This window comes from Saccoglossus kowalevskii, chromosome 8 (genome assembly GCF_978046115.1).
Source record: "Saccoglossus kowalevskii chromosome 8, keSacKowa6.1, whole genome shotgun sequence".
Classification (NCBI taxonomy): Eukaryota; Metazoa; Hemichordata; class Enteropneusta; family Harrimaniidae; genus Saccoglossus; species Saccoglossus kowalevskii.
In genome coordinates, this window is record NC_140648.1 from 15,065,703 (window position 1) to 15,093,606 (window position 27,904).

Here is a 27,904-nt window from a genome sequence, read left to right on the forward strand (position 1 = left end):
TACATGATGGTTACGGCATATACAACAAGTCATGGTTTAGGCATTAGTTTACTCATGGTTACGGCATATACAACAAGTCATGGTTTAGGTATTAGCTTATTCATAGTTACATGATGGTTACGGCATATACAACAAGTCATTGTTTAGGCATTAGTTTACTCATGGTTACGTCATATACAACAAGTCATGGTTTAGGTATTAGTTTATTCATAGTTACATGATGGTTACGTCATATATTACAAGTCATTGTTTAGGTATTAGTTTATTCATAGTTACATGATGGTTATGGTATATACAACAAGTCATGGTTTAGGCATTAGTTTATTCATAGTTACATGATGGTTACGTCATATACAACAAGTCATGGTTTAGGTATTAGTTTATTCATAGTTACATGATGGTTATGGTATATACAACAAGTCATGGTTTAGGCATTAGTTTATTCATAGTTACGTCATATATTACAAGTCATGGTTTAGGTATTAGTTTATTCATAGTTACATGATGGTTATGGTATATACAACAAGTCATGGTTTAGGTATTAGTTTATTCATAGTTACATGATGGTTATGGTATATACAACAAGTCATGGTTTAGGCATTAGTTTATTCATAGTTACGTCATATATTACAAGTCATTGTTTAGGTATTAGTTTATTCATAGTTACATGATGGTTATGGTATATACAACAAGTCATGGTTTAGGCATTAGTTTATTCATAGTTACATGATGGTTACGTCATATACAACAAGTCATGGTTTAGGTATTAGTTTATTCATAGTTACATGATGGTTATGGTATATACAACAAGTCATGGTTTAGGTATTAGTTTATTCATAGTTACATGATGGTTATGGTATATACAACAAGTCATGGTTTAGGTATTAGTTTATTCATAGTTACATGATGGTTATGGTATATACAACAAGTCATGGTTTAGGCATTAGTTATTTCATAGTTACATGATGGTTACGGCATATACAACAAGTCATGGTTTAGGTACTAGTTTATTCATGGTTACATGATGGTTACGTCATATATTACAAGTCATGGTTTTTGTACTAGTTTATTCATGGTTACATGATGGTTACGTCATATATTACAAGTCATGGTTTTTGTACTAGTTTATTCATGGTAACATGATGGTTACGGCATATACAACAAGTCACGGAAAATATAACACGTCGTGGTCCGCTGTGTGCGCTGTTAGAGCTTAGCTACAGCATTTCTTATCTGTTTTCCTTCTTTGGTATTTTGGTCAATCCATGCGTGATATGAATGGTAAACCCGGCTTGTTACAAAGAGCGCCCTCATGTAGATCTACTTTTGTCTTTTTGTGCGCCCTCTCGACTGGTGTCCTTCAACTTAATCTCCAGGTCATCCGAATCGGGTTGTCTAACGGGGAATTGTTGTTGGACTGCTCAGTGTGCTCAGAGCCGGGTGACAGCTGTATATAATTCGGTATGTCCATAGTCTCTTCATTTCTATAAGTTCTCTCATTGTCATATAAACGCGTGACTCTATTCTGTGAAACTCATTCGAATTTCGATACAGCCTGGGCAGCTTTGTACTTTAAACTTGGGTCATGTTGTAGTATTTGTTCATAGCCCTGAATTTAAGGCGTTATCACGTTCGGTCACCGACTGCCCGTTAAGCATCGTAGTCAGCCGACGTCCGAATGTAAATAGCTCCCACTCTAGCAACGACCTGAATCCAGGGCTAGTCACAGTATCGGGTGCACATTTCACGTAGAACTTTGATACATGCATGATGGCGAATATGTACAAGATTAAGCATAAGTGTACATGTATATTTGAATATTATTTAAGTTTACTATATTTACATAGTACATTGCAAAGTGCATTGGCCTGCACTGGGAGGATTCTGTGCTTGGTTTGTATTCAGCGCATGGCCTGTGTTAGATGGATTATATGTATTGGCCTGCATTCAGTGCAATGGCCTGCATTCAGTGCAATGGCCTTCTTTCAGTGCAGTGGCTAATTCTGTATACATCTGAGAATGTAGGGTGCACAGTTTTCATTGAGACCTGGTCGACACCCCAGGTCGACACACGAGACTTTTGTAGATTTCACAACTTCCATGTACCCAGGGCTATAGAATGGCCTGAATTCAGTGCACTGCCCTATATTCAGTGTATTGGTACTTTGGCCCTGCCTACATTCACTTCTCAAAAAACATGTAATCTACAAGGAAGGACGCAAAGTTAGGGCCTTGCTTATAAACATAAAATTGTGCAAATACCAATCGTCAGCTATCATTCAAATTCAAATATTTAAATAGTGATTGACTAAAGAGCTAAACATTGTCTATGTCCATAAAGTGTGCACATACCTTCACATAGCAATTGTAACTGTCCACTTATTCAAAATAAGGCACTTGTTGAAAATAATAAACCCACTCATTAATTAGAAAGAAAGGTTACAATACCAATTCTAACATTCATTTTGATTTATAACAGTGCCCCCACTTTATATTCTAATGAGAATCGGTAATTGAAATTTGTCCTGAAGAGAATTTCTTCGGTGATTATTTATTTCCATCATCTTTGATACTGCATAATTTTTACATTGATTTTTCATAGTGATTTTATATTTATATTTGCAGGTTAGGTGTTATTGTACTATCAATCCAACTTCCTATTTCATGTGTGTGGTGATTCATCTACTAAAAAAATGAATAGAGCATCATCCCTTGTAAATGTAAGATGGCTGGCTGATAAAATTGTATCTGGTACAACTAAAAATTTACGAGTTCTGGATTCCTCAAGGTATTCATCAGAAACGAGGGATGCTTTAGCTGAATACAAAAAAGAGCACATCAGAGGGGCTCTGTTCTTTGACATCGGAGCATGCTCAGATGTGACGTCACCGTACTCAAACATGTTGCCAAATGCCCAGTTTTTTGCCGATTATGTTGGTAATTTAGGAATCAGTAACGACACACACGTTGTCACTTACGATACCCACGAATGTGGTATCTTTTCGGCTGCGAGAGCATGGTGGATGTTCCAACATTTCGGACACCCTAACGTCTCTGTTCTGAATGGAGGACTACAAAGGTGGATAAAAGAAGGCTATCCATTGACTGACGAACCCACAGTAGTTGAACCAGAGAAATTTCAAGCTTCAGTCTCCAACATGTCTGAGGTTAAAACGTTTGAAGATATTGTTCAGAATATAAAAGATGGTCGTTTCCAGATGATGGATGCACGATCTCCCACTGCCTTTGAATCAGAAGAAGGTAATTAAACACTATAAAATACTTTATTTTAGCTGGAATTAATTTTTGCTGAAATGGGTGTTTTGTATGGAATTTATTTTCACTGATTTCTGATGAGTTGAATATAAAATATAGGAAAAATGGTATATTCGCTGGATTTTATTTTCTCTGAATCAGTGAGAGTAGCAATTAATTCCAAGCGGAAATAAAGTTTTCAACAGTATTTGCGGTCAAATGAATTTTAAAGTTGCATGCACTTTGTATGAAACATAGAATGTGTAAAAAGTATGATAAATTAAAATTAGATATCCAACCCTCTTTTCCCAATCATTCAATTTTGAGTGTATTTTTGTAATTTTGAGTCTTATCCTTTAGACAAACATACCTACCTCAATGAGTGTTTATATTCGGAATATCGCATAAATTCCTAATCTGCAGTTAATTTTAAATACCCATCCACAATCTCAACATTAGATGGTGTATATATTAGTCAGAGGGTGGCACCACACAGATTTGCAAAGTAACAGATTGTAAGATCTAGTCCCCAAAATATTGCTGTTTGCACCAACACTGTAGTCTGTTCATAATAATATGAGGGTATTACGAGGATACCTCAAAGTTTGCATGAAGACAATACAATGCAAGTATCAACCGACGCGCAGCGGAGGTCTATGTGATGGCGTACTGTCTGAGTGCATACTTTGAGGTATCCTCGTAATAACCTTAATATTATACATCTTTTCCTTCCAAGGATACATCATGCGAATGCCGAAATCCAAAAATTTTAGAAAAGAATCAGCGAACTTCTCTGTGTAGAGTCCGGTCTAACCCTGGTGGCAGCCATCATGTTTGTTTTTATTATTAGTTCACACTTATGCATGCAATCGTTCCATATTTGGAATTGGCATTTCCTAATATGGTAGGATGAAAATACCGTGTAAAATAATGCAAATTACGGCACGCTGTAACTTATGGTGTTACTAGACAGATGTATAATAATATTAATGAATATTCATAATATTAATGAATATTCTTTATATCTATATTTACAGATCCTAAAAGCCATATTCCAAGATCCATCAACATACATTTTCAAAACATAATGGATGCAGAGACTGGAGAAGTAAAAAGTACAGAATTATTGAAAAAGCTTTTTCAAGAAAAGAATATTCAACTAGACCGGCCACTGACTGCAGTTTGTAATACTGGTGTGACTGCATGTTGTTTATTATTAGCCGCTAAGTTATGCGGCAAAGATGATGCATGTTTGTATGATGGATCTTGGAGTGAATATTCAAAGAGAATAAACCCTGTAGGAGGAAATGGGAGGGGAAAGGCATAAAGCAGTTCTTTCTGTCATACTTTTTATTATCCATTGCATGGAGTTTTGCTTTGTAGAATTTTAAGATTTTTTGGCTTCATTAATTTCTTTTGTCGTGTATGCCACCAATTAGTTGACTTGCATGTGTGAAGCACAAAAGGGTCAATTTCTTGTCAATTGGTATTTGAACAACCACTTGTACTACTGTCATCCAAGTCGAAATCAATGTATATTTTACATTCCTCATTTTTGTTGCTTCATTTTGTTTATGAGACATACTCGGTATATCGAATACAAAGTATTACATCTGTGGGACTTCACTCCCGTCAAGCACTTTTTCCAACGCCCAAAGCCGAAATGGCAATCAAGGTTAACAGGGTTGTTTGTTTGATGAAAAGTTTGCTTTTTCAAATTATTCTTAAAAATGATGGTATTGATGCATGTTGTATTGTAAGTTGATTCATAATGGCATGACCATGTTTGTCTTAACATACTTTGAGCGATTTCGTTCAAGTTGTTTTACTCAGGGGGTAGCATGATATCATTCTGAATACTCTTCCAACATTGAATTGTAATATACAACAATTCACCATATTTTGCCTAATTTCTCCAAGGGTTTCATCTATTTTTGACAAATTCACGAATATGTCTTTTCATTAACAGTATAGTACTCCTATGTTATATTGGTGCTATTGCTAGGTCATTAAATCGGACAGTTTCAAAATGAAGTTATTATTGTTTTGTTCATTGGTGAGAGTACGGTATCTGTAACTTGTATTATAGTAATGCCAGTATGTTCACTAAATTCTAAGTGTTATCCTCATTGGTGGAAATATACTAATGCACAAGGGAAACATGAATTGGCGACAAAGTAAAATTTTCTATCTAATATTCAAAAACTTGCCATCCATGAACGTGTACCTCAATTATTTTTAGGTGCCAATGCTGTCACTGGTGATACATTTGGTGATCGTTAAGCATTTATTGCGAATAATGGTTCAATGGATAAACATAATTGTAGTTTTTCACCCACCATTGATCATTTGAGAATGAGAAATACAGCAGACTTTTCACCTGTCAAATACTAGTTGACTTGAGCTATATATTTTATACATAGGACGTTCATACAATAACTGTGTCATACCATCTTGACCTGCCACTGACCCTAGTGTAATATGTTCATGAGTGATGCTGTATATCCTGTGGCCATATGTTTACAGGCAAAGTCTGTGAAAATACAACACATTCTAATATGAGCAACTGTAATTCTTGTGTATTCGATTCACACCAAGTAGTATCTTTTTTCCAAAAAAGATATTTAGTGCCACACCAGTCTGATGTAAAAAAACATCGTCTACAACCTTGCCATTGTTGGACTCTGTATAATAGCGCAGTCATATTGACAATGAAAAAAAGTTTTCTAACTCGAGATAATTCACGCGTTTGCTTCGTCAAAAAACAAACTGGTGTCAGTGAGATGATGTCAGGTTTATTTTGAGAACGTTTTATAGCACAATTATCGGGTTATTCCATCCTATTCTTATAGGCCAATTCTATTTTTTTTCACGAAATTTACACAGCACTTTACAGAGTCTTTTTAAATTAAGAAAGCTGAGAACATTTAACATTTCCTAGTTTAAGATGTATTTTCAGTCAATAAATTAGAAAATAAAATCATATGTTCAACAGTATTGCGTGAACACGTGAACCACATTGAGTGTTGTCAATTTAATAGAAATCAGATTGGTGGGTTCATTTTTGGGGGGCTTGCAAACTGCTACGGTATAGTGTATCGTCGAATAGAGAGGAACCTTTCTCTGAAGAACATTTTTATCAAATCCCTCCCCCGGTTCAAGTACGATTTTGACTTTGAATAAGTAATGTTATCGTTTTATTCTTCCTGAAAACCGAGTGCACTTTCAATACAGTATATCGCTCAAACTTGCATTCACACAGTTTTAACGTCGACTTTATTAAAAAAAAAAAAACAGAGAAAAGTTCGAGCTTTGTCACAAAATAATGGTCACGGGTGGTTTGAAGGTTCGGCAATATTCTTGTTACGTAATATAAAAAAAAAACTCCATCACATCAAAATTTCTGTTTCTTATGACACTAAAGTGGATGTTAATTAGTCCCTATTTAGGCGCAGTTTGAAAAAAAGGGCCTATAATTTGGGCTTCGTCAGTATGTGTGGCTGTATGTTACCTACATTTTCTCATTTTGCGGCAGATATCAATCAAACTTGGCATGCAATATTTCCTATATGAATATGTATTCATATATGAATACTAGTATCCTAAGTGTTTTTTTTTTATATTTGTTCTGCCTTCATTACATTTTTTTACATTGATGACTGTTCAGAAACATTTTTTCTGAGCAAATCCACGCAAATTTTGTTTTTCTTACCCCCCCCCCTCCCGCATTTACGTAATGGTCGGCCCCGTACCAACGTGTCGGCTTTGTGCTTGGACGAGATTTACATTAGTCCTATTCAAATGACAAGCTTGCTGACATCTAGACAGATTGAAGATCCACATCGTTCAAACTACATCATTCAAAATTCTCATACTCATGCTTGTTCATAAAACACGACGTAGTAGTGTGCCTTTGAAATGTCTTCATTTGTACGCCATGTTGTGCCTGTACAGTTTTACATGTGTTAACGGGACTTGCCAACATCTAGACAGATTGAAGATCAGATTTGTCAAAATATATTAGATCAAAATTGTTCTCACATAAATAAAACGTGGCGGCGTGCTTTTGAACTGTATTTATACATTGTTTTGTATTCAATTTGGTGAATAATGAATAAAGCTGAGCACTTGCGATTGAAGGACACCAAAGTGTGGTTCCCTAACAAGTAACGTTTTCATAATGACCACGAACTTCAGAATGCAATTTTTCAAATGACAGTGTTCAGTTGTACAAATTGCCGGGATAAATTGTACTTACAATAACAGCCGTACAATTTAGCAACTTTTGTTGTGGTGGTATCGTCTCTAGTGACAAATTTATTTGGATGGAATACTACTATCCATTGACGTCAGTAAAAATATTTCCCGTCACTACTGGCAACACCTGAGTGGGGCACATCGATATTGTACTGTCTGTATATGCTTGTATATTTTTCTGTACTAATTTCTATTATGAATTAAATATTTGTATTGGTTGTGAATCGAGGGAAAACATAATTTCACGAAATGCATTTAGATTTGTATAATACGTAGGCATTGCTTGGTGAACAGGTTTGAGAAGACCCGCTAATATGAATAGGTATGATACATGGGGCTCACACGATTTTTTTTCAATTACAGAACATATAGAATGACAAGAATAAAATTTATCATATAATACGAATAACAATACGTGTACTATTTTGATTTTTAACAAACACTTAAATACTACAAGTGTGCGACATCAAAAGTCTCTTGGTATAACAATTACTTTAATTATGTATTTTGGTAACACCAACTATGGAGACTTGGGTACTAATGTACTGACACCAATTTTGATACAATGTATATAGCAATTCGAGCTAATGTAACAATACTATTGTGTAGACGGATTAGGGACCACCTTGATATTTTTTTTAAGAAATTAAGGTTATGAATAGTTCACAGTTCCCTTTACTGTGCATTATGTGTACGAATATATGCGTTGTTATATTTACAATTTTGAAAATCTTGCTCACGTCTAATTTCACATGGTCCAAAAAAACCGCAAAAACAAGCATAACACAGTTACATAAACACATGAACATGATTAAAAAAACCTCAAATATATGTACACAAAATAGTCTGTAAATTATCTCCACTCAGTGCTAAAAAACAAAGGTGAAGCCCAAAAACAAAGACGATTCCGTGGCGATATTTTTTATTCGCATTCATTGCACTTTGAACCTTTTCCGTGCGTACGCAAATGCGTCAGAGAACTGGCATTCGCATTGTAGAACAATTTATTTATACGTGAATTATATGTTATTTCAATGGGGTGCACATCGTACGTGAATAGAATAGTATGTTATCTTCACACTCAGGTTAAAATTAGGGCAGAGAACCTGAATACCTAGGCGTAGAGTTCTAGTTTTGGTCGCAAGGAGCTCTGGGAAAACAGTTATATCAAAGTCGAGTGACACACTATGCTTTAACATTGTCGATGACATACGTTCCATGGTCCACCATCTCAGATTAACCCACCCTTACTCAGCGTGAACTGGCGTTATTGAAACAGCGATCGTCTAAACACTAACAAGCTTGAAGCAATAATGACGAAAGCATCGACTCTAGTGAATGTGAGATGGTTGGCTGAGAAAATTACGTCTACTACAAACAAAAATCTACGAGTTCTTGACTCGTCAAGGTATCCGTACAAAAACAGGAATCCACGGGCTGAATACCAGAAAGAGCACATCAAGGGAGCTCTGTTCTTCGACATAGCAGCATGCTCAGATGTTACATCGAAGTATTTAAATATGTTACCAAGCGCCCAGCACTTTGCTGACTGTGTTGGGAATTTGGGAATCAGTAACGACACACATGTTGTCGTCTATGACACCCATAAATGCGGAATATTTTCGGCAGCGAGGGCGTGGTGGATGTTCCAACATTTCGGACACGACAATGTCTCTGTTCTGAATGGGGGATTACAGAAGTGGAGAAACGAAGGGTATCCACTGACAGACGAGGTCACAGTAGTTGAGCCGAAAAAGTTTCGGGCTTCACCCTCGAACGTATCTGATGTTAAAACGTTTGAAGACATTGTTCAGAATATAAAAGATGGTGGCTTTCAGTTGGTTGATTCACGCAGCCCTGAATTGTATGCTATAGGTAAATTCTGAATTGTTTGTTATTACACAGTGAAAGCATGCTTATTTATATACGGCATAATAACCTCATATCATTACAAGTAACCTGTAGAATGCTGTGTGGGTAATATTTTTATATTGATTTTTGTTGCATTTGCAGCAAATAGTTACCAAACAATGAGAAATCTATTGGATTGAATATACCTCTCGGCTGGCTCCACATGCATAGTTCAAGCCTGCCTAACCGGTGCTTATACCAGGATTTAGTTACAGCTTCATGTTCCCAGTAATCGCAAGAAATTGACATGACAATAGAAATTCATGAAAGACTGGCACTCCCATGCAATTAACAGCGAGTTAAATTCTTAGGATTGAAACATATATTTTGAAGTCACTGATGTAGGCAATGAATAACTTAAAGTTGACATAAAGACGAGGTAGTTTATGATTTAATCAGTGCTCAACTAGAGGCTGAAATTATAATTAATTTGTTTATTTCAATTTCTCCTGAAGTCAAATAGAATATACTGGTGAAACACGATAGTACCCATGGGCGAAAGGGTGTTTTGGGGTGTAGTTTACATTGTGTATGGAGTGGTAGGGTCGGGTGTAATTTGTTCATTTCCAACTCTTATGAAGTCACGTAAAATTTCACTTAATTAATTTTTGCTGACATGTTTTCAAGCATTACATGTGAATCCAATTTTCACTGTGCTGTGTCTCAATAGAGTGTGAGGGAAATGGCATTTTCACTGGAATTTATTTCAGGGGGAAAATGTTTTCAGTGATAATGAAGTATTATGACAGAACCCCATACCCTCCCCGTGGCTTTCATTGCGTATGGAAGTTATTTTCACGAGTGATACGGTGTATCCTGCTGCCGTACTTTCACGAGCGAGGCCACTGGGAGGGTATGGGGTTCTGTTATTATTACATATGTCCCATATTTGGTTATTTCATATTCGAAAGAACGTGCAACAAATCGGGATAGAAATTTAGGTCGGGGAACCCAATTGCCCATTAATATGCTCCAAGACAGTGCTGCGACCTAGCAACGCGTGTCAGTGTAGAACGCGTGTCACTGTACGTGTGAAAATAAAATAATCAGACGTCTAAACTTGAGTCATTGTCCGAATAAATACTGCTCAAATTGACTAAGTGTTCAAAACGTCATAAAAAAGACGCCGCCGACGATGCGCGTCGCACAATCTTTTTGCTAGCTGTCAAACAACTTGTCAAGTCAAAACATCTACGCGCCAAAGTGAAAAGGTTGATTTTACTGCGGGTCCAGGCTGCGGGGGGATGTTCAGAGAGCCCTTAAAGATTGATAAAACTCAGTTTCCAGGTGGTCAACATACATTAAGTTCTCCCAATCCTAGTATTCTATGTGATGTACATCTAACATGCCCAAAATGAACGATTGGTGAACGATTTGAATCTGACAAAAGTAGCAGACGGAAATGTGTTTACAAAATAAAAATAGTGATTACTTGATTTAGATACCAGGAAAGGGAGGGGGGGTGAAAGAAAAGTTATATAACATTTTATTATTCAATAATTTATTAAAATACATAAGTTTGTCCAACTCCCTGTGATACAACACCTCTGACATAGCTCATTGTACTCGGTTTGAGTGTGGGTACAAAGTTACTATTTGAATTTTTTATATCTTTTTTTCATTAATTTGACCCCAAAGTTAGAGTAACTGTTCACCAGGAATGGCTTTTTAACTCTTCTGTGATTTTTTTTGGCTTGGCTGATTTTGTTCAAACTTGATAGGCAGATCGTACCATCACTAATTGGAAAAACAATCCTGACCCACCGCTACCATGGCAACAGCCAAAATCTGTTTTTTGAATACTTTCGCCCCAAATGTATTACCTCCTACCAGTCTTGTAATAGCAGTGGCCAAATGATCATGCCTTTTATTCTGTCTACGTTGCGCACTGGTAAGAGATCACTGGCGCCGACATTGTTACACTGTCAACGTAATCCCAATTGAACTTTGAATAACATCTAAATGCTGCCTCCAATCTAGAAAATACTATCGCAAAACGGTTGGAAATAATACATTTAACGGCAGAATACGTCCTAGCAATAAAATAAAGTGACTTCTAAAGACTGAATGTTATTTTGCGAACCTCGTATAAGGTGCCTGGTTTTAGTTATAAACCGACGTTAGCTTCACGTTTATGTCCTACCATGGTAACAGCCGAAAACATATTGCTTGTTTTTACCGGCTTGCTTTCATTGGAAACCGAAGTATTTTTATTTTGTAAATAAATGTTCGTCTGCTATTTTTATCCAGTTTAGCAAAATTTTTTGCATATTAAGTGTACATCACATGGAATACTACGATTGAGAGAACTTGATGTATGTTGACTGAGTTTTATCATAGTACGAAGTACCAGGAGGTTTCTGCTGGCGACGTTGCGGCGTTACCCAGTTCCAAATAAAGATTACCAACGCCAAATGAGCAACATTTTAACCGGTAATCAAGATTCATTCAATCCACGGCTAGCAAGCAACATCAGAAGCGAAGTTGTAGCATGCAGTACTAGTAAGTCATCCCGTCAGTGGAGTACCACAGTAGCACGGCATGCTTGCCTTCAGCATTGTATTCAAATGAATCACGTGGTGTGTCGTTCTCGTTCAAACCCGGAATTCGATCAATAGGGGAGTTTCAGTAAAAAAAACACATTGCAAATCATGCAAGTTCAACATTTTCAAACCAATATACTAAAACAGGAATGCTCAGAGTGTAAAAGTATGATAGTTATTACTTTCCAGTATACACATCTCTGTTAATACTATCCCTCACATATTCTACTCCCAATTACTCCTGCGTATAATGGACTAGCCTTTTCATGTTGACATTCAGACTAAAATCATGTGACAGGCTGTTAAAATTGGCTGTTGCATACTCTTTCGCCGATCTGGGAAATGTGTTTAATTAGCTCTCATTCAAGCAACAATGCAGATTTCCCAGTGGGAATGAGACTATTCGACTCTGCCATTAAAAAATAGGGGTGTTTTCAGCAAACAACGAATAACCCTGGAATGCACACAAAATACTGAATTTCGGAACAAATCGTGCATTACTTACAGCAGCAGAATACCACAGAAATATCAGACGAAACATGAAAACACTATATATTGTATTTCGGCCTGAACCCTCTATATTGCAATTCAAGGAATTAACCCCTTATGTGCATCCATTTCCCACCTTGGTATCACCCACCCCTGAAAACAAACTCTTAATACCACGCTGAAGCGTTTGGTAAAAACAATCCTGACCCACCGCTACCATGGCAACAGCCAAAGTCTTGTAATAGCAGTGCCCAAATGATCATGCCTTTTATTTTGGCTACGTTGCGCACTGGTAAGAGATCACCGGCGCCGACATTGTTACCACTGTCAACGGAATCCCAACGCAGCTTTGAACTTTGAATAAAATGTAAATGCTGCTTCCAATCTAGAAAATACTATCGCAAAACGATTGGAAATTATACATTTAACGGCTGAATACGTCCTAACAATAAAATAAAGTGACTTATAATGACTGCCATGTTATTTTGCAAACCTCGTATAAGGTGCCCGGTTTTAGTTATAAACAGACGTTAGCTTCACGTTCATGTTCCTTCCATGATAACAGCCGAAAACATATTGCTTGTTTTTTACCGGTTTTCATTGGCAACCGAAGTATTTTTATTTTGTAAACAAATTTTCGTCTGCTATTTTTATTCAGTTCAAATCGTTCAGCAACATTTTTGGCATATTAGGTGTACATCACATGGAATACTACAATTGAGAGAACTTGATGTATGTTGACTGATTTTTATCATAGTACGAAGTACCAGGAAGTTACTCAGTTCCAAATAAAGATTACCAACGTCAAATGAGCAACATTTGACTGGTAATCAAGATTCATGTAATCCATGGCTAACAAGAAACATCACAAGCGAAGTTGTAGCATGCAGTAAGTCATCCCGTCAGTGGAGTACCGCAGTAACACGGCATGTTTGCCATCAGCATTGTATTCAAACAAATCACGTGGTGTGCCGTTCTCGTTCAAACCCGGGATTCGATCAATAGGAGAGTCCCATTAAAAAAACACATTGCAAATCATGCAAGTTCAACATTTTCAAACCAATATACTAAAACAGAAATGCTCAGAGATGTAAATGAAGGATAGATATTACTTTTCACTATACACATCTCTGTTGATACTATCCCTCACATATTCTACTCCCAATTACTCCTGCGTAAAATGGACTAGCCTCTTCTTGTTGACATTCAGACTAAAATCACGTGACAGGCTGTTAAAATTGGCTGTTGCATACTCTTTCGCCGGTCTGGAAAATGTGTTTAATTAACTCACATTCAAGCAACAATGCAGATTTCCCAGTGGGAGTGAGACTATTCAAACTCTGCCACTAAAAAATGGGGGTGTTTTCAGCAAAAAACGAATAACCCTGGAATACACACAATATACTGAATTTCGGAACAAATCGTGCATTACTTACAGCAGCAGAATACCACAGAAATATCAGACGAAACATGAAAACACTATATATTGTATTTCAGCCTGAACCCTCTATATTGCAATTCAAGGAATTAACCCCATATGTGCATCCATTTCCCACCTTGGTATCATCCACCCCTGAAAACAAACTCTTAATACCACGCTGAAGCGTTTGGTAATAATAGGAGAGGTATTCCATTATGCAATTAGGTGGCGAAGGCTACATACATACGGATTCTGAATGTGATTGCTATAAGGGTAAATCCTGAATTGTTTGCTATAGGTACATACAGATCCTGAATGTGTTTAATATAAGGGTGAATCCTGAATTGTTTGCTATAAGGGTGAATCCTGAATGGTTTGCTATAGGTTCATACAGATCCCGGATGTGTTTGCTATATGAGTTAATCCTGAATTGTTTGCTGTAGGTACATACAGATTCTGAATGTGTTCGCTACAAGGGTGAATCCTGAATTGTTTGCTATAGGTACATGCAGATTCTGAATGTATTCGCTATAAGAGTGAATTTTGAATTGTTTGCTAGAGGTATATACAGATCCTGAATGTGTTTGCTATAAGGATGAAACCTGAATTGTTTGCTAGAGGTATATACAGATCCTGGATGTGTTTGATATACTGGTTAATCCTGAATGGTTTGCTGCAGTTACATACAGATCCTCAATGTGTTTGAAATAAGGGTGAATCCTGAATTGTTTGATATTGGTACATACAGATCATGAATGTGATTGCTATAAGGTGAATCCTGAATTGTTTGCTATAGGTACATACATATCCTGAATGCGTTTGCTACAAGGGTGAATCCTGAATTGTTTGCTATAGGTACATACATATCCTGAATGCGTTTGCTACAAGGGTGAATCCTGAATTGTTTGCTATAGGTACATGCAGATTCTGAATGTATTCGCTATAAGAGTGAATTTTGAATTGTTTGCTAGAGGTATATACAGATCCTGAATGTGTTTGCTATAAGGATGAAACCTGAATTGTTTGCTAGAGGTATATACAGATCCTGGATGTGTTTGATATACTGGTTAATCCTGAATGGTTTGCTGCAGTTACATACAGATCCTCAATGTGTTTGAAATAAGGGTGAATCCTGAATTGTTTGATATTGGTACATACAGATCATGAATGTGATTGCTATAAGGTGAATCCTGAATTGTTTGCTATAGGTACATACATATCCTGAATGCGTTTGCTACAAGGGTGAATCCTGAATTGTTTGCTATAGGTACATACATATCCTGAATGCGTTTGCTACAAGGGTGAATCCTGAATTGTTTGCTGTAGGTACATACAGATTCTGAATGTGTTTGCTATACGGGTTAATCCTGTATGGCTTGCTACAGGTACATACAGATCCTGAATGTGTTTGATATAAGAGTGAATCCTGAATTGTTTGCTATAGGTACATACAGATCCTCAATGTGTTTGAAATAAGGGTGAATCCTGAATTGTTTGATATTGGTACATACAGATCATGAATGTGTTTGCTTTAAGGGTGAATCCTGAATTGTTTGATATTGGTACATACAGATCATGAATGTGATTGCTATAAGGTGAATCCTGAATTGTTTGCTATAGGTACATACATATCCTGAATGCGTTTGCTACAAGGGTGAATCCTGAATGGTTTGCTATTGGTACATACACATCCTGAATGTGCTTTCTATAAGGGTGAATCCTGAATTGTTTGCTGTAGGTACATACAGATTCTGAATGTGTTTGCTATACGGGTTAATCCTGTATGGCTTGCTACAGGTACATACAGATCCTGAATGTGTTTGATATAAGAGTGAATCCTGAATTGTTTGCTATAAGCGTGAATCCTGAAGGGTTTGTTATAGGTCCATACAGGTCCTGAATGTGTTTGCTATACGGGTTAATCCTGAACGGTTTGCTACAGGTACATACAGATCCTCAATGTGTTTGAAATAAGGGTGAATCCTGAATTGTTTGATATTGGTACATACAGATCATGAATGTGATTGCTAATAGGTGAATCCTGAATTGTTTGCTATAGGTACATACAGATCCTGAATGTGTTTGCTATAAGCGTGAATCCTGAATGGTTTGCTATAGGTCCATACAGATTCTGAATGTGTTTGCTATACGGGTTAATCCTGAATGGTTTGCTACAGGTACATACAAATCCTGAATGTGTTTGACATAAGGGTGAATTCTGAATGGTTTACTGTAGGTACACACGGATCCTGGATGTGCTTTCTATAAGGGTGAATCCTGAATTGTTTGCTACAGATACATACAGATCCTGAATGCGTTCGCTACAAGTGTGAATCCTGAATGGTTTGCGATAAGTACATACAGATCCTGAATGTGTTTAATATAAGGGTGAATCCTGAATTGGTTGCTATAAGGGTGAATCCTGAATGGTTTGCTATAGGTACATACAGATCTTGAATGCGTTCGCTATAAGGGTGAATCCTGAATGGTTTGCGATAAGTACATACAGATCCTGAATGTGTTTAATATAAGGGTGAATCCTGAATTGGTTGCTATAAGGGTGAATCCTGAATGGTTTGCTATAGGTACATACAGATCTTGAATGCGTTCGCTATAAGGGTGAATCCTGAATGGTTTGCTATAGGTACATACAGATCCTGAATGTGTTTAATATAAGGGTGAATCCTGAATTGTTTGCTATAAGGGTGAATCCTGAATGGTTTGCTATAGGTCCATACAGATCCTGGATGTGTTTGCTATACAAGTTAATCCTGAATGGTTTGCTACAGGTACATACAAATCCTGAATGTGTTTGATATAAAGGTGAATCCTGAATTGTTTGCTATAGGTACATGCAGATTCTGAATGTATTTGCTATAAGAGTGAATTTTGAATTGTTTGCTAGAGGTATATACAGATCCTGAATGTGTTTGCTACAAGGGTGAATCCTGAATTGTTTGCTAGAGGTATATACAGATCCTGAATGTGTTTGCTATACAGGTTAATCCTGAATTGTTTGCTAGAGGTATATACAGATCCTGAATGTATTTGCTATACTGGTTAATCCTGAATGGTTTGCTACAGGTACATACAGATCCTGAATGCGTTCGGTACAAGGGTGAATCCTGAATGGTTTGCTATAGATACATACAAATCCTGAATGTGTTTGATATAAGGATGAATCCTGAATTGTTTGATATAGGTACATGCAGATTCTGAATGTATTTGCTATAAGAGTGAATTTTGAATTGTTTGCTAGAGGTATATACAGATCCTGAATTGTTTGCTAGAGGTATATACAGATCCTGAATTGTTTGCTAGAGGTATATACAGATCCTGAATTGTTTGCTATACGGGTTAATCCTGAATGGTTTGCTACAGGTACATACAGATCCTCAATGTGTTTGAAATAAGGGTGAATCCTGAATTGTTTGATATTGGTACATACAGATCATGAATGTGTTTGCTTTAAGGGTGAATCCTGAATTGTTTGATATTGGTACATACAGATCATGAATGTGATTGCTATAAGGTGAATCCTAAATTGTTTGCTATAGGTACATACATATCCTGAATGCGTTTGCTACAAGGGTGAATCCTGAATGGTTTGCTATAGGTACATACACATCCTGAATGTGCTTTCTATAAGGGTGAATATTGAATTGTTTGCTGTAGGTACATACAGATTCTGAATGTGTTCGCTACAAGGGTGAATCCTGAATGGTTTGCTATAGGTACATACAGATCCTGAATGTGTTTAATATAAGGGTGAATCCTGAATTGTTTGCTATAAGGGTGAATCCTGAATGGTTTGCTATAGGTCCATACACATCCTGAATGTGCTTTCTATAAGGGTGAATATTGAATTGTTTGCTGTAGGTACATACAGATTCTGAATGTGTTTGCTATACGAGTTAATCCTGAATGGTTTGCTACAGGTACATACAAATCCTGAATGTGTTTGATATAAGGGTGAATCCTGAATTGTTTGCTATAGGTACACGCAGATTCTGAATGTATTTGCTATAAGAGTGAATTTTGAATTGTTTGCTAGAGGTATATACAGATCCTGAATGTGTTTGCTACAAGGGTGAATCCTGAATTGTTTGCTACAGGTATATACAGATCCTGAATGTGTTTGCTATACAGGTTAATCCCGAATTGTTTGCTAGAGGTATATACAGATCCTGAATGTATTTGCTATACTGGTTAATCCTGAATGGTTTGCTACAGGTACATACAGATCCTGAATGCGTTCGGTACAAGGGTGAATCCTGAATGGTTTGCTATAGATACATACAAATCCTGAATGTGTTTGATATAAGGATGAATCCTGAATTGTTTGCTATAGGTACATGCAGATTCTGAATGTATTTGCTATAAGAGTGAATTTTGAATTGTTTGCTAGAGGTATATACAGATCCTGAATTGTTTGCTAGAGGTATATACAGATCCTGAATGTGTTTGCTATACGGGTTAATCCTGAATGGTTTGCTACAGGTACATACAGATCCTCAATGTGTTTGAAATAAGGGTGAATCCTGAATTGTTTGATATTGGTACATACAGATCATGAATGTGTTTGCTTTAAGGGTGAATCCTGAATTGTTTGATATTGGTACATACAGATCATGAATGTGATTGCTATAAGGTGAATCTTGAATTGTTTGCTATAGGTACATACATATCCTGAATGCGTTTGCTACAAGGGTGAATCCTGAATGGTTTGCTATTGGTACATACACATCCTGAATGTGCTTTCTATAAGGGTGAATCCTGAATTGTTTGCTGTAGGTACATACAGATTCTGAATGTGTTCGCTACAAGGGTGAATCCTGAATGGTTTGCTATAGGTACATACAGATTCTGAATGTGTTTAATATAAGGGTGAATCCTGAATTGTTTGCTATAAGGGTGAATCCTGAATGGTTTGCTATAGGTCCATACAAATCCTGAATGTGTTTGATATAAGGGTGAATCCTGAATTGTTTGCTGTAGGTACATGCAGATTCTGAATGTATTTGCTATAAGAGTGAATTTTGAATTGTTTGCTAGAGGTATATACAGATCCTGAATGTGTTTGCTACAAGGGTGAATCCTGAATTGTTTGCTATAGGTATATACAGTTCCTGAATGTGTTTGCTAAACAGGTTAATCCTGAATTGTTTGCTAGAGGTATATACAGATCCTGAATGTATTTACTATACTGGTTAATCCTGAATGGTTTGCTACAGGTACATACAGATCCTGAATGCGTTCGGTACAAGGGTGAATCCTGAATGGTTTGCTATAGATACATACAAATCCTGAATGTGTTTGATATAAGGATGAATCCTGAATTGTTTGCTATAGGTACATGCAGATTCTGAATGTATTTGCTATAAGAGTGAATTTTGAATTGTTTGCTAGAGGTAAATACAGATCCTGAATTCTTTGCTAGAGGTATATACAGATCCTGAATGTGTTTGCTATACGGGTTAATCCTGAATGGTTTGCTACAGGTACATACAGATCCTCAATGTGTTTGAAATAAGGGTGAATCCTGAATTGTTTGATATTGGTACATACAGATCATGAATGTGTTTGCTTTAAGGGTGAATCCTGAATTGTTTGATATTGGTACATACAGATCATGAATGTGATTGCTATAAGGTGAATCCTGAATTGTTTGCTATAGGTACATACATATCCTGAATGTGCTTTCTATAAGGGTGAATCCTGAATTGTTTGCTGTAGGTACATACAGATTCTGAATGTGTTTGCTATACGGGTTAATCCTGTATGGCTTGCTACAGGTACATACAGATCCTGAATGTGTTTGATATAAGAGAGAATCCTGAATTGATTGCTATAAGCGTGAATCCTGAATGGTTTGCTATAGGTCCATACAGATTCTGAATGTGTTTGCTATACGGGTTAATCCTGAATAGTTTGCTACAGGTACATACAAATCCTGAATGTGTTTGATATAAGGGTGAATTCTGAATGGTTTACTGTAGGTACACACGGATCCTGGATATGCTTTCTATAAGGGTGAATCCTGAATTGTTTGCTACAGATACATACAGATCCTGAATGCGTTCGCTACAAGGGTGTATCCTAAATGGTTTGCTATAAGTACATACAGATCCTGAATATGTTTAATATAAGGGTGAATCCTGAATTGGTTGCTATAAGGGTGAATCCTGAATGGTTTGCTATAGGTACATACAGATCCTGAATGCATTCGCTACAAAGGTGAATCCTGAATGGTTTGCTATAGGTACATAAAGATCCTGAATATGTTTAATATAAGGTTGAATCCTGAATTGTTTGCTATAAGGGTGAATCCTGAATGGTTTGCTATAGGTACATACAGATCTTGAATGCGTTCGCTACAAGGGTGAATCCTGAATGGTTTGCTATAGGTCCATACTGATCCTCTATGTGTTTGCTATACGAGTTAATCCTGAATGGTTTGCTGCAGGTACATACAGATCCTGAATGTGTTTGATATAAGGGTGAATCCTGAATTGTTTGCTATAGGTATATACAGATTCTGAATGTGTTTGCTATCAGGGTGTATCCTGAATTGCTTGCTAGAGGTATATACAGATCCTGAATGTGTTTGCTATACGAGTTATCCTGAATGGTTTGCTACAGATACATACAGATCCTGAATGTGTTTGAAATAAGGGTGAATCCTGAATTGTTTGATATTGGTACATACAGATCCTGAATGTGTTCCCTACAAGGGTGAATCCTGAATGGTTTGATATAGGTACTTACACATCCTGAATGTGCTTTCTGTAAGGATGAATCCTGAATTGTGTGCTATAGGTACATACAGATTCTGAATGTGTTTGCTATACGGGTTAATCCTGTATGGCTTGCTACAGGTACATACACATCCTGAATGTGCTTTCTATAAGGGTGAATCCTGAATGGTTTGCTACAGGTACATACAAATCCCGAATGTGTTTGATATAAGGGTGAATTCTGAATTGTTTGCTACAGGTCCATACAGATTCTGAATGTGTTTGCTATACGGGTTAATCCTGTATGGCTTGCTACAGGTACATACAGATCCTGAATGTGTTTGATATAAGAGAGAATCCTGAATTGATTGCTATAAGCGTGAATCCTGAATGGTTTGCTATAGATGCATACAGATTCTAAATGTGTTTGCTATATGGGTTAATCCTGCATGGTTTGCTACAGATACATACAGATCCTGAATGCGTTTGATATAAGGGTGAATTCTGAATGGTTTACTGTAGGTACACACGGATCCTGGATATGCTTTCTATAAGGGTGAATCCTGAATTGTTTGCTACAGATACATACAGATCCTGAATGCGTTCGCTACAAGGGTGAATTCTAAATGGTTTGCTATAAGTACATACAGATCCTGAATATGTTTAATATAAGGGTGAATCCTGAATTGGTTGCTATAAGGGTGAATCCTGAATGGTTTGCTATAGGTACATACAGATCCTGAATGTGTTCGCTACAAGGGTGAATCCTGAATGGTTTGCTATAGGTACATACAGATCCTGAATGTGTTTAATATAAGGGTGAATCCTGAATTGTTTGCTATAAGGGTGAATCCTGAATGGTTTGCTATAGGTCCATACAGATCCTGGATGTGTTTGCTATACGAGTTAATCCTGAATGGTTTGCTACAGGTACATACAAATCCAGAATGTGTTTGATATAAGGGCGAATCCTAAATCGTTTTCTATAGGTACATGCAGATTCTGAATGTATTTGCTATAAGAGTGAATTTTGAATTGTTTGCTAGAGGTATATACAGATCCTGAATGTGTTTGCTATACGGGTTAATCCTGAATGGTTTGCTGCAGGTACATACAGATCCTCAATGTGTTTGAAATAAGGGTGAATCCTGAATTGTTTGATATTGGTACATACATATCATGAATGTGATTGCTATAATGTGAATCCTGAATTGTTTGCTATAGATACATACAGATCCTGAATGCGTTCGCAACAAGAGTGAATCCTGAATTGTTTGATATTGGTACATACAGATCATGAATGTGATTGCTATAAGGTGAATCCTGAATTGTTTGCTATAGGTACATACACATCCTGAATGTGCTTTCTATACGGGTGAATCCTGAATTGTTTGCTATAGGTACATGTAGATTCTGAATGTATTTGCTATAAGGGTGAATCCTGAATTGTTTGATATTGGTACATACACATCCTGAATGTGCTTTCTATAAGGGTGAATCCTGAATTGTTTGCTGTAGGTACATACAGATTCTGAATGCGTTCGGTACAAGGGTGAATCCTGAATGGTTTGCTATAGATACATACAAATCCTGAATGTGTTTGATATAAGAATGAATCCTGAATTGTTTGCTATAGGTACATGCAGATTCTGAATGTATTTGCTATAAGAGTGAATTTTGAATTGTTTGCTAGAGGTATAGACAGATCCTGAATGTGTTTGCTATACGGGTTAATCCTGAATTGTTTGCTATAGGTACATGCAGATTCAGAATGTATTTGCTATAAGAGTGAATTTTGAATTGTTTGCTAGAGGTATATACAGATCCTCAATGTGTTTGAAATAAGGGTGAATCCTGAATTGTTTGATATTGGTACATACAGATCACGAATGCGTTCGCTACAAGGGTGAATCCTGAATGGTTCGATATAGGTACTTACACATCCTGAATGTGCTTTCTGTAAGAATGAATCCTGAATTGTGTGCTATAGGTACATACAGATTCTGAATGTGTCCGCTATACGGGTTAATCCTGTATGGCTTGCTACAGGTACATACACATCCTGAATGTGCTTTCTATAAGGGTGAATCTTGAATGGTTTGCTACAGGTACATACAGATCCTGAATGTGTTTGCTATACGGGTGAATCCTGAATTGTTTGCTATAGGTACATGCAGATTCTGAATGTATTTGCTATACGGGTGAATCCTGAATTGTTTGATATTGGTACATACAGATCCTGAATGTGTTTGCTATACGGGTGAATCCTGAATTGTTTGCTATAGGTACATGCAGATTCTGAATGCATTTGCTATAAGGGTGAATCCTGAATTGTTTGATATTGGTACATACAGATCCTGAATGTGTTTGCTATGCGGGTGAATCCTGAATTGTTTGCTATAGGTACATACAAATCGTGAATGTGTTTTGTATAAGGGTGAATCCTGAATTGTTTGTTATAGGTACATGGAGATTCTCAATGTGATTGCTATAAGGTGAATCCTGAATTGTTTTCTATAGGTACATACATAGCCTGAATGCGTTTGCTACAAGGGTGAATCCTGAATGGTTTGCTATAGCTACATACACCTCCTGGATGTGCTTTCTATAAGGGTGAATCCTGAATTGTTTGCTATAGGTACATACAGATCCTGAATGTGTTTGCTATAGGTACATACAGATCCTGAATGTGTTTGCTATACGGGTTAATCCTGAATGGTTTGCTACAGGTACATACAAATCCTTAATGTGTTTGCTATAAGGGTGAATCCTGAATTGTTTGCTATAGGTACATACTGATCCCGAATGCGTTTGCTACAAGGGTGAATCCTGATTTGTTTGCTACAGGTACATACAGATCCTGAATGTGTTTGCTACAAGGGTGAATCATGAATTGTTTGCTATAGGTACATACACATCCTGAATGTGCTTTCTATAAAGGTGAATCCTGAAGTGTTTGCTATAGATGCATACAGATTCTGAATGTGTTTGCTATATGGGTTAATCCTGCATGGTTTGCTACAGATACATACAGATCCTGAATGCGTTTGATATAAGGGTGAATGCTGAATTGTTTGCTATAGGTACACACGGATCCTGATTGTGTTTGCTATAAGGGTAAATCCTGAATTTTTTGATATTGGTACATACAGATCCTGAATGTGTTTGCTAATAGGTGAATCCTGAATTGTTTGCTATAGGTACATACAGATCCTGAATGTGTTTGCTATAAGCGTGAATCCTGAATGGTTTGCTATAGGTCCATACAGATTCTGAATGTGTTTGCTATACGGGTTAATCCTGTATGGCTTGCTCCAGGTACATACAGATCCTGAATGTGTTTGATATAAGAGAGAATCCTGAATTGATTGCTATAAGCGTGAATCCTGAATTTTTTGATATTGGTACATACAGATCCTGAATGTGTTTGCTAATAGGTGAATCCTGAATTGTTTGCTATAGGTACATACAGATCCTGAATGTGTTTGCTATAAGCGTGAATCCTGAATGGTTTGCTATAGATGCATACAGATTCTAAATGTGTTTGCTATATGGGTTAATCCTGCATGGTTTGCTACAGATACATACATATCCTGAATGCGTTTGATATAAGGGTGAATGCTGAATTGTTTGCTATAGGTACACACGGATCCTGATTGTGTTTGCTATAAGGGTAAATCCTGAATTTTTTGATATTGGTACATACAGATCCTGAATGTGTTTGCTATAAGGGTAAATCCTGAATTGTTTGTTATAGCTACGTACATACAGATCCTGAATGAGTTTGCTATAAAGGTGAATCCTGAATGGTTTGCTATAGGTACATACAGATCCTGAATGTGTTTAATATAAGGGTGAATCCTGAATTGTTTGCTATAAGGGTGAATCCTGAATGGTTTACTATAGGTACATACAGATTTTAGATTTTGTGAAAACAAATTTTGTTTTGTGCAATAATGTGTGTTGTGTTGGTCTGATCTGCAAGATCAAATGAAATGAACATAGAAAAACACAGGTCATACATAGCATCGTAATGACGTTAAAACATTGTGTGGGAATTGACGAAGTATTCTGAGATATTTCCAGCTTAATAATGTTCTATACACATTTGATGATGGTCAATCTTAACGCAATATTTCCGACTTCAAAAATCAATATTGACCTCTATAAAAACAAGCAGCCTGTCGGCTGAGATAGCTCCGCTGTTAGCAATGCACATGGCAATTAAAGAACAGAAGATATCATTAGAAAATGAACAAATTTGAGAGAGGTCCACATGTAGTACCTATATGTATAATATATCAAAGCAATTGGACTTGCGGTTTTCAACAAGAAGTCGAAAATATCACTTTTTACCAAAAATTACAAAAATATTCATCAAAATTAGAGAATTAAAGATATCATCATGAAATGAACAAATCTGAGAGAGGTCCACATGTAGTACCTATATATGTAATATCAAAGCAATTGGACTTGCGGTTTTCAACAAGAAGTTGAAAATATCACTTTTTACCAAAAATTACAAAAATATTCACCGAAATTAGAGAATTAAAGATATCATTACAAAATGAACAAATCTGAGAGAGGTCCGCATGTAGTACCTATATATGTAATATCAAAGCAATTGGACTTGCGGTTTTCAACAAGAAGTCGAAAATATCACTTTTTACCAAAAATTACAAAAATATTCACCAAAATTAGAGAATTAAAGATATCATTACAAAATGAACAAATCTGAGAGAGGTCCACATGTAGTACCTATATATGTAATATCAAAGCAATTGGACTTGCGGTTTTCAACAAGAGGTCGAAAATATCACTTTTTACCAAAAATTACAAAAATATTCACCAAAATTAGAGAATTGAAGATATCATTACAAAATGAACAAATCTGAGAGAGGTCGACATGTAGTACCTATATATGTAAATATCAAAGCAATTGGACTTGCGGTTTTCAACAAGAAGTCGAAAATATCACTTTTTACCAAAAATGACAAAAATATTCACCAAAATTAGAGAATTAAAGATATCATTACAAAATGAACAAATCTGAGAGAGGTCCAAATGTAGTACCTATATATGTAATATCAAAGCAATTGCACTTGCGGTTTTCAACAAGAAGTCGAAAATATCACTTTTTACTAAAAATGACAAAAATATTCACCAAAATTAGAGAATTGAAGATATCATCATGAAATGAACAAATCTGAGAGAGGTCTACCCAAGGTACATATACACCAAGTATCAAAGCATTCAGGCTTGTAGTTTTCAAGAAGAAGTCGAAAAAGTAAAACATTGACACGGACGACGACGACGGACGACGACGACGACGGACAATCACTCATATGATAAGCTCCGCTCGACAAAGTCGACAGCGGAGCTAAAAAAGAAATCTCAAATTCAAAATTAAAGCGTGGTGGCCGTCGCGCAGCGCGTGTTCAAATTTCATGTAAATAAACAATGTATTTTACACGCGTTGTATACGTCGCTATGAGTCCCATATCAAACAGGACGCGGCACGGCGACTATCGCCCTTTAAATTTTTGCGACAGATGGGGCTTTCACAAAATTTCATGAGAGCAGAAAATTACATTATTTTGTATTTTCTGCACAATTTCAGATACACCATCTGGCGACATCCCAGGAGCTGTGAATATTCCCTTTCCATCTATCATAGATGAGAACACTGGAGAAGTAAAAAGTGTGAAAGAACTGAAGCAGCTTTTTCAAGACAAGGGCATACAACTGGACCAGCCTATAACTGTGACATGTAGAGCTGGTATTACTGCATGTTGTTTGATATTGGCCGCTAAATTGGGTGGCAAAGATGACGTGTCGTTGTATGATGGATCTTGGAGTGAATACTCAATGAGAAAATTCTCAACTGATTGAGTTCCAACAGTCATTATTTCTGTATGTAGTTGATATACCGGGTATAAGGTGGGGGCAATTATTATTATTTTACGCTCATAGCAACATTTCATTCTATACATACTAGAAATTCTGAATTTAAGTATTTGTATATATACCGGTATATATATATATATACTGTAGAATACTTTATTTTCGCTTGTAATTTATTTTCGCTATTTTCGCTGAAGGGATGTTTCTGTGAAAATAAAATTCAGCAAATATACTTTTTTTCCTATATTTCACATTAAACTCATCAAAAATCAGCGAAAATAAATTCCATACAAAACGCCCAAAAAGCCTTTTCAGCAAAAATTTATTCCAGCGAAAATAAAGTATTCCACAGTATATATGATATATGCAGTCACTATAAAGTACAGTCTGAGCATGAACTTGAACGGCGATGGTCATCATGCAGAGTGTTTTCAAATTTCATGTAAACAAATAAGGCATTTCATGCAGTGCGTTGTGTACGTCGCTATAAGTCTCATATCAAACAGCATGATGACCACTGCCCTTTGACTTCCAAGTTTAACTCTTCTTAAAAACTTACAATTTTCAAAGTGAGTAGCATTGTCATTACTGGTAGTAATTATTCTTTTTTAGTATTCACCTATGTTACTAATACAAGATATATTTCTGAACACAATGTAAACTAGCAAGGTAAACTAGCTTACAACTCGCTAAATGATTATTACACAAGTTTCGCTGACTTAAACTTTTTTTTATATATAACCAGAAATTATGCACGAAGTGAATAATTAATATTCACATATTTTTATATTAACTAATGTAAACGGGTTATAAAGAAAGATGGTAATATTGTACCAATATTATTTTGCATAATATAGTATTTGATATTTTCTGTACATTCTACGTTTACACATAGAAATAAAACAATGAACATGTGAAAAAATCAATAATTGCACGATTATGTTGAACTTTATGCAATTATAAATTGCTCTGTACAGGTTGATAAAGTGCTTAGTTTTTTGGAATTAAAAAAAAAAACATGTAGGAATATAATTTAGAAGTGTGCAAAAGTTATGTGGAAAGTCAAAAAACAATGTGCGAAAATCCACTAATAAAAATTACTGAATAAAAGTAGTTTATAGGAAATCTATTTATGGTCTTGTGCATTTTGTTACTCGTCCTACAGCTTGGATCGACTGATTTAGTTTTGAGGTTGGCAAGATATATGCACATCAATTATTTGTGGATTCATTACAATTTTGACCAACTGACAATTACTGTGGAATACTTTATTTTAGCTGGAATTAATTTTCGCTGAAAAGGCTTTTTAGGCGTTTTGTATGGTATTTATTTTCACTGATTTTTGATGAGTTTAATGTATATTCGTTGGATTTTATTTTCACGGAATC

General features: G+C 36.2%; 2 protein-coding genes across 2 annotated transcripts; both read left to right on the forward strand.

Annotated features, from left to right (window-relative positions):
- Positions 1 to 1,336: 1,336 nt before the first annotated feature.
- Positions 1,337 to 6,269, forward strand: LOC100378582 (thiosulfate sulfurtransferase-like). Its single transcript, XM_002737821.4, has 3 exons — positions 1,337 to 1,461; positions 2,626 to 3,261; positions 4,293 to 6,269. Exons 2-3 carry the CDS (start codon positions 2,694 to 2,696, stop codon positions 4,580 to 4,582), a joined length of 858 nt encoding a protein of 285 aa, XP_002737867.1. The 5' UTR covers positions 1,337 to 1,461; positions 2,626 to 2,693; the 3' UTR covers positions 4,583 to 6,269.
- Positions 6,270 to 8,593: 2,324 nt separating this feature from the next.
- Positions 8,594 to 27,645, forward strand: LOC100378431 (thiosulfate sulfurtransferase-like). Its single transcript, XM_002737820.4, has 2 exons — positions 8,594 to 9,387; positions 26,233 to 27,645. Exons 1-2 carry the CDS (start codon positions 8,826 to 8,828, stop codon positions 26,502 to 26,504), a joined length of 834 nt encoding a protein of 277 aa, XP_002737866.1. The 5' UTR covers positions 8,594 to 8,825; the 3' UTR covers positions 26,505 to 27,645.
- The last annotated feature ends 259 nt before the right edge of the window (positions 27,646 to 27,904 follow it).

What these genes read in the sequence shown, in the direction of transcription:
- LOC100378582 (XM_002737821.4), top strand. Translation starts at nt 2,694, where the DNA reads ATGAATAGAGCATCATCCCTTGTAAATGTAAGATGGCTGGCTGATAAA. An exon ending in TGCCTTTGAATCAGAAGAAG is followed by an intron (nt 3,262 to 4,292) that starts GTAATTAAACAC and finishes CTATATTTACAG; the next exon opens with ATCCTAAAAGCCATATTCCA.
- LOC100378431 (XM_002737820.4), top strand. Translation starts at nt 8,826, where the DNA reads ATGACGAAAGCATCGACTCTAGTGAATGTGAGATGGTTGGCTGAGAAA. An exon ending in CCCTGAATTGTATGCTATAG is followed by an intron (nt 9,388 to 26,232) that starts GTAAATTCTGAA and finishes GCACAATTTCAG; the next exon opens with ATACACCATCTGGCGACATC.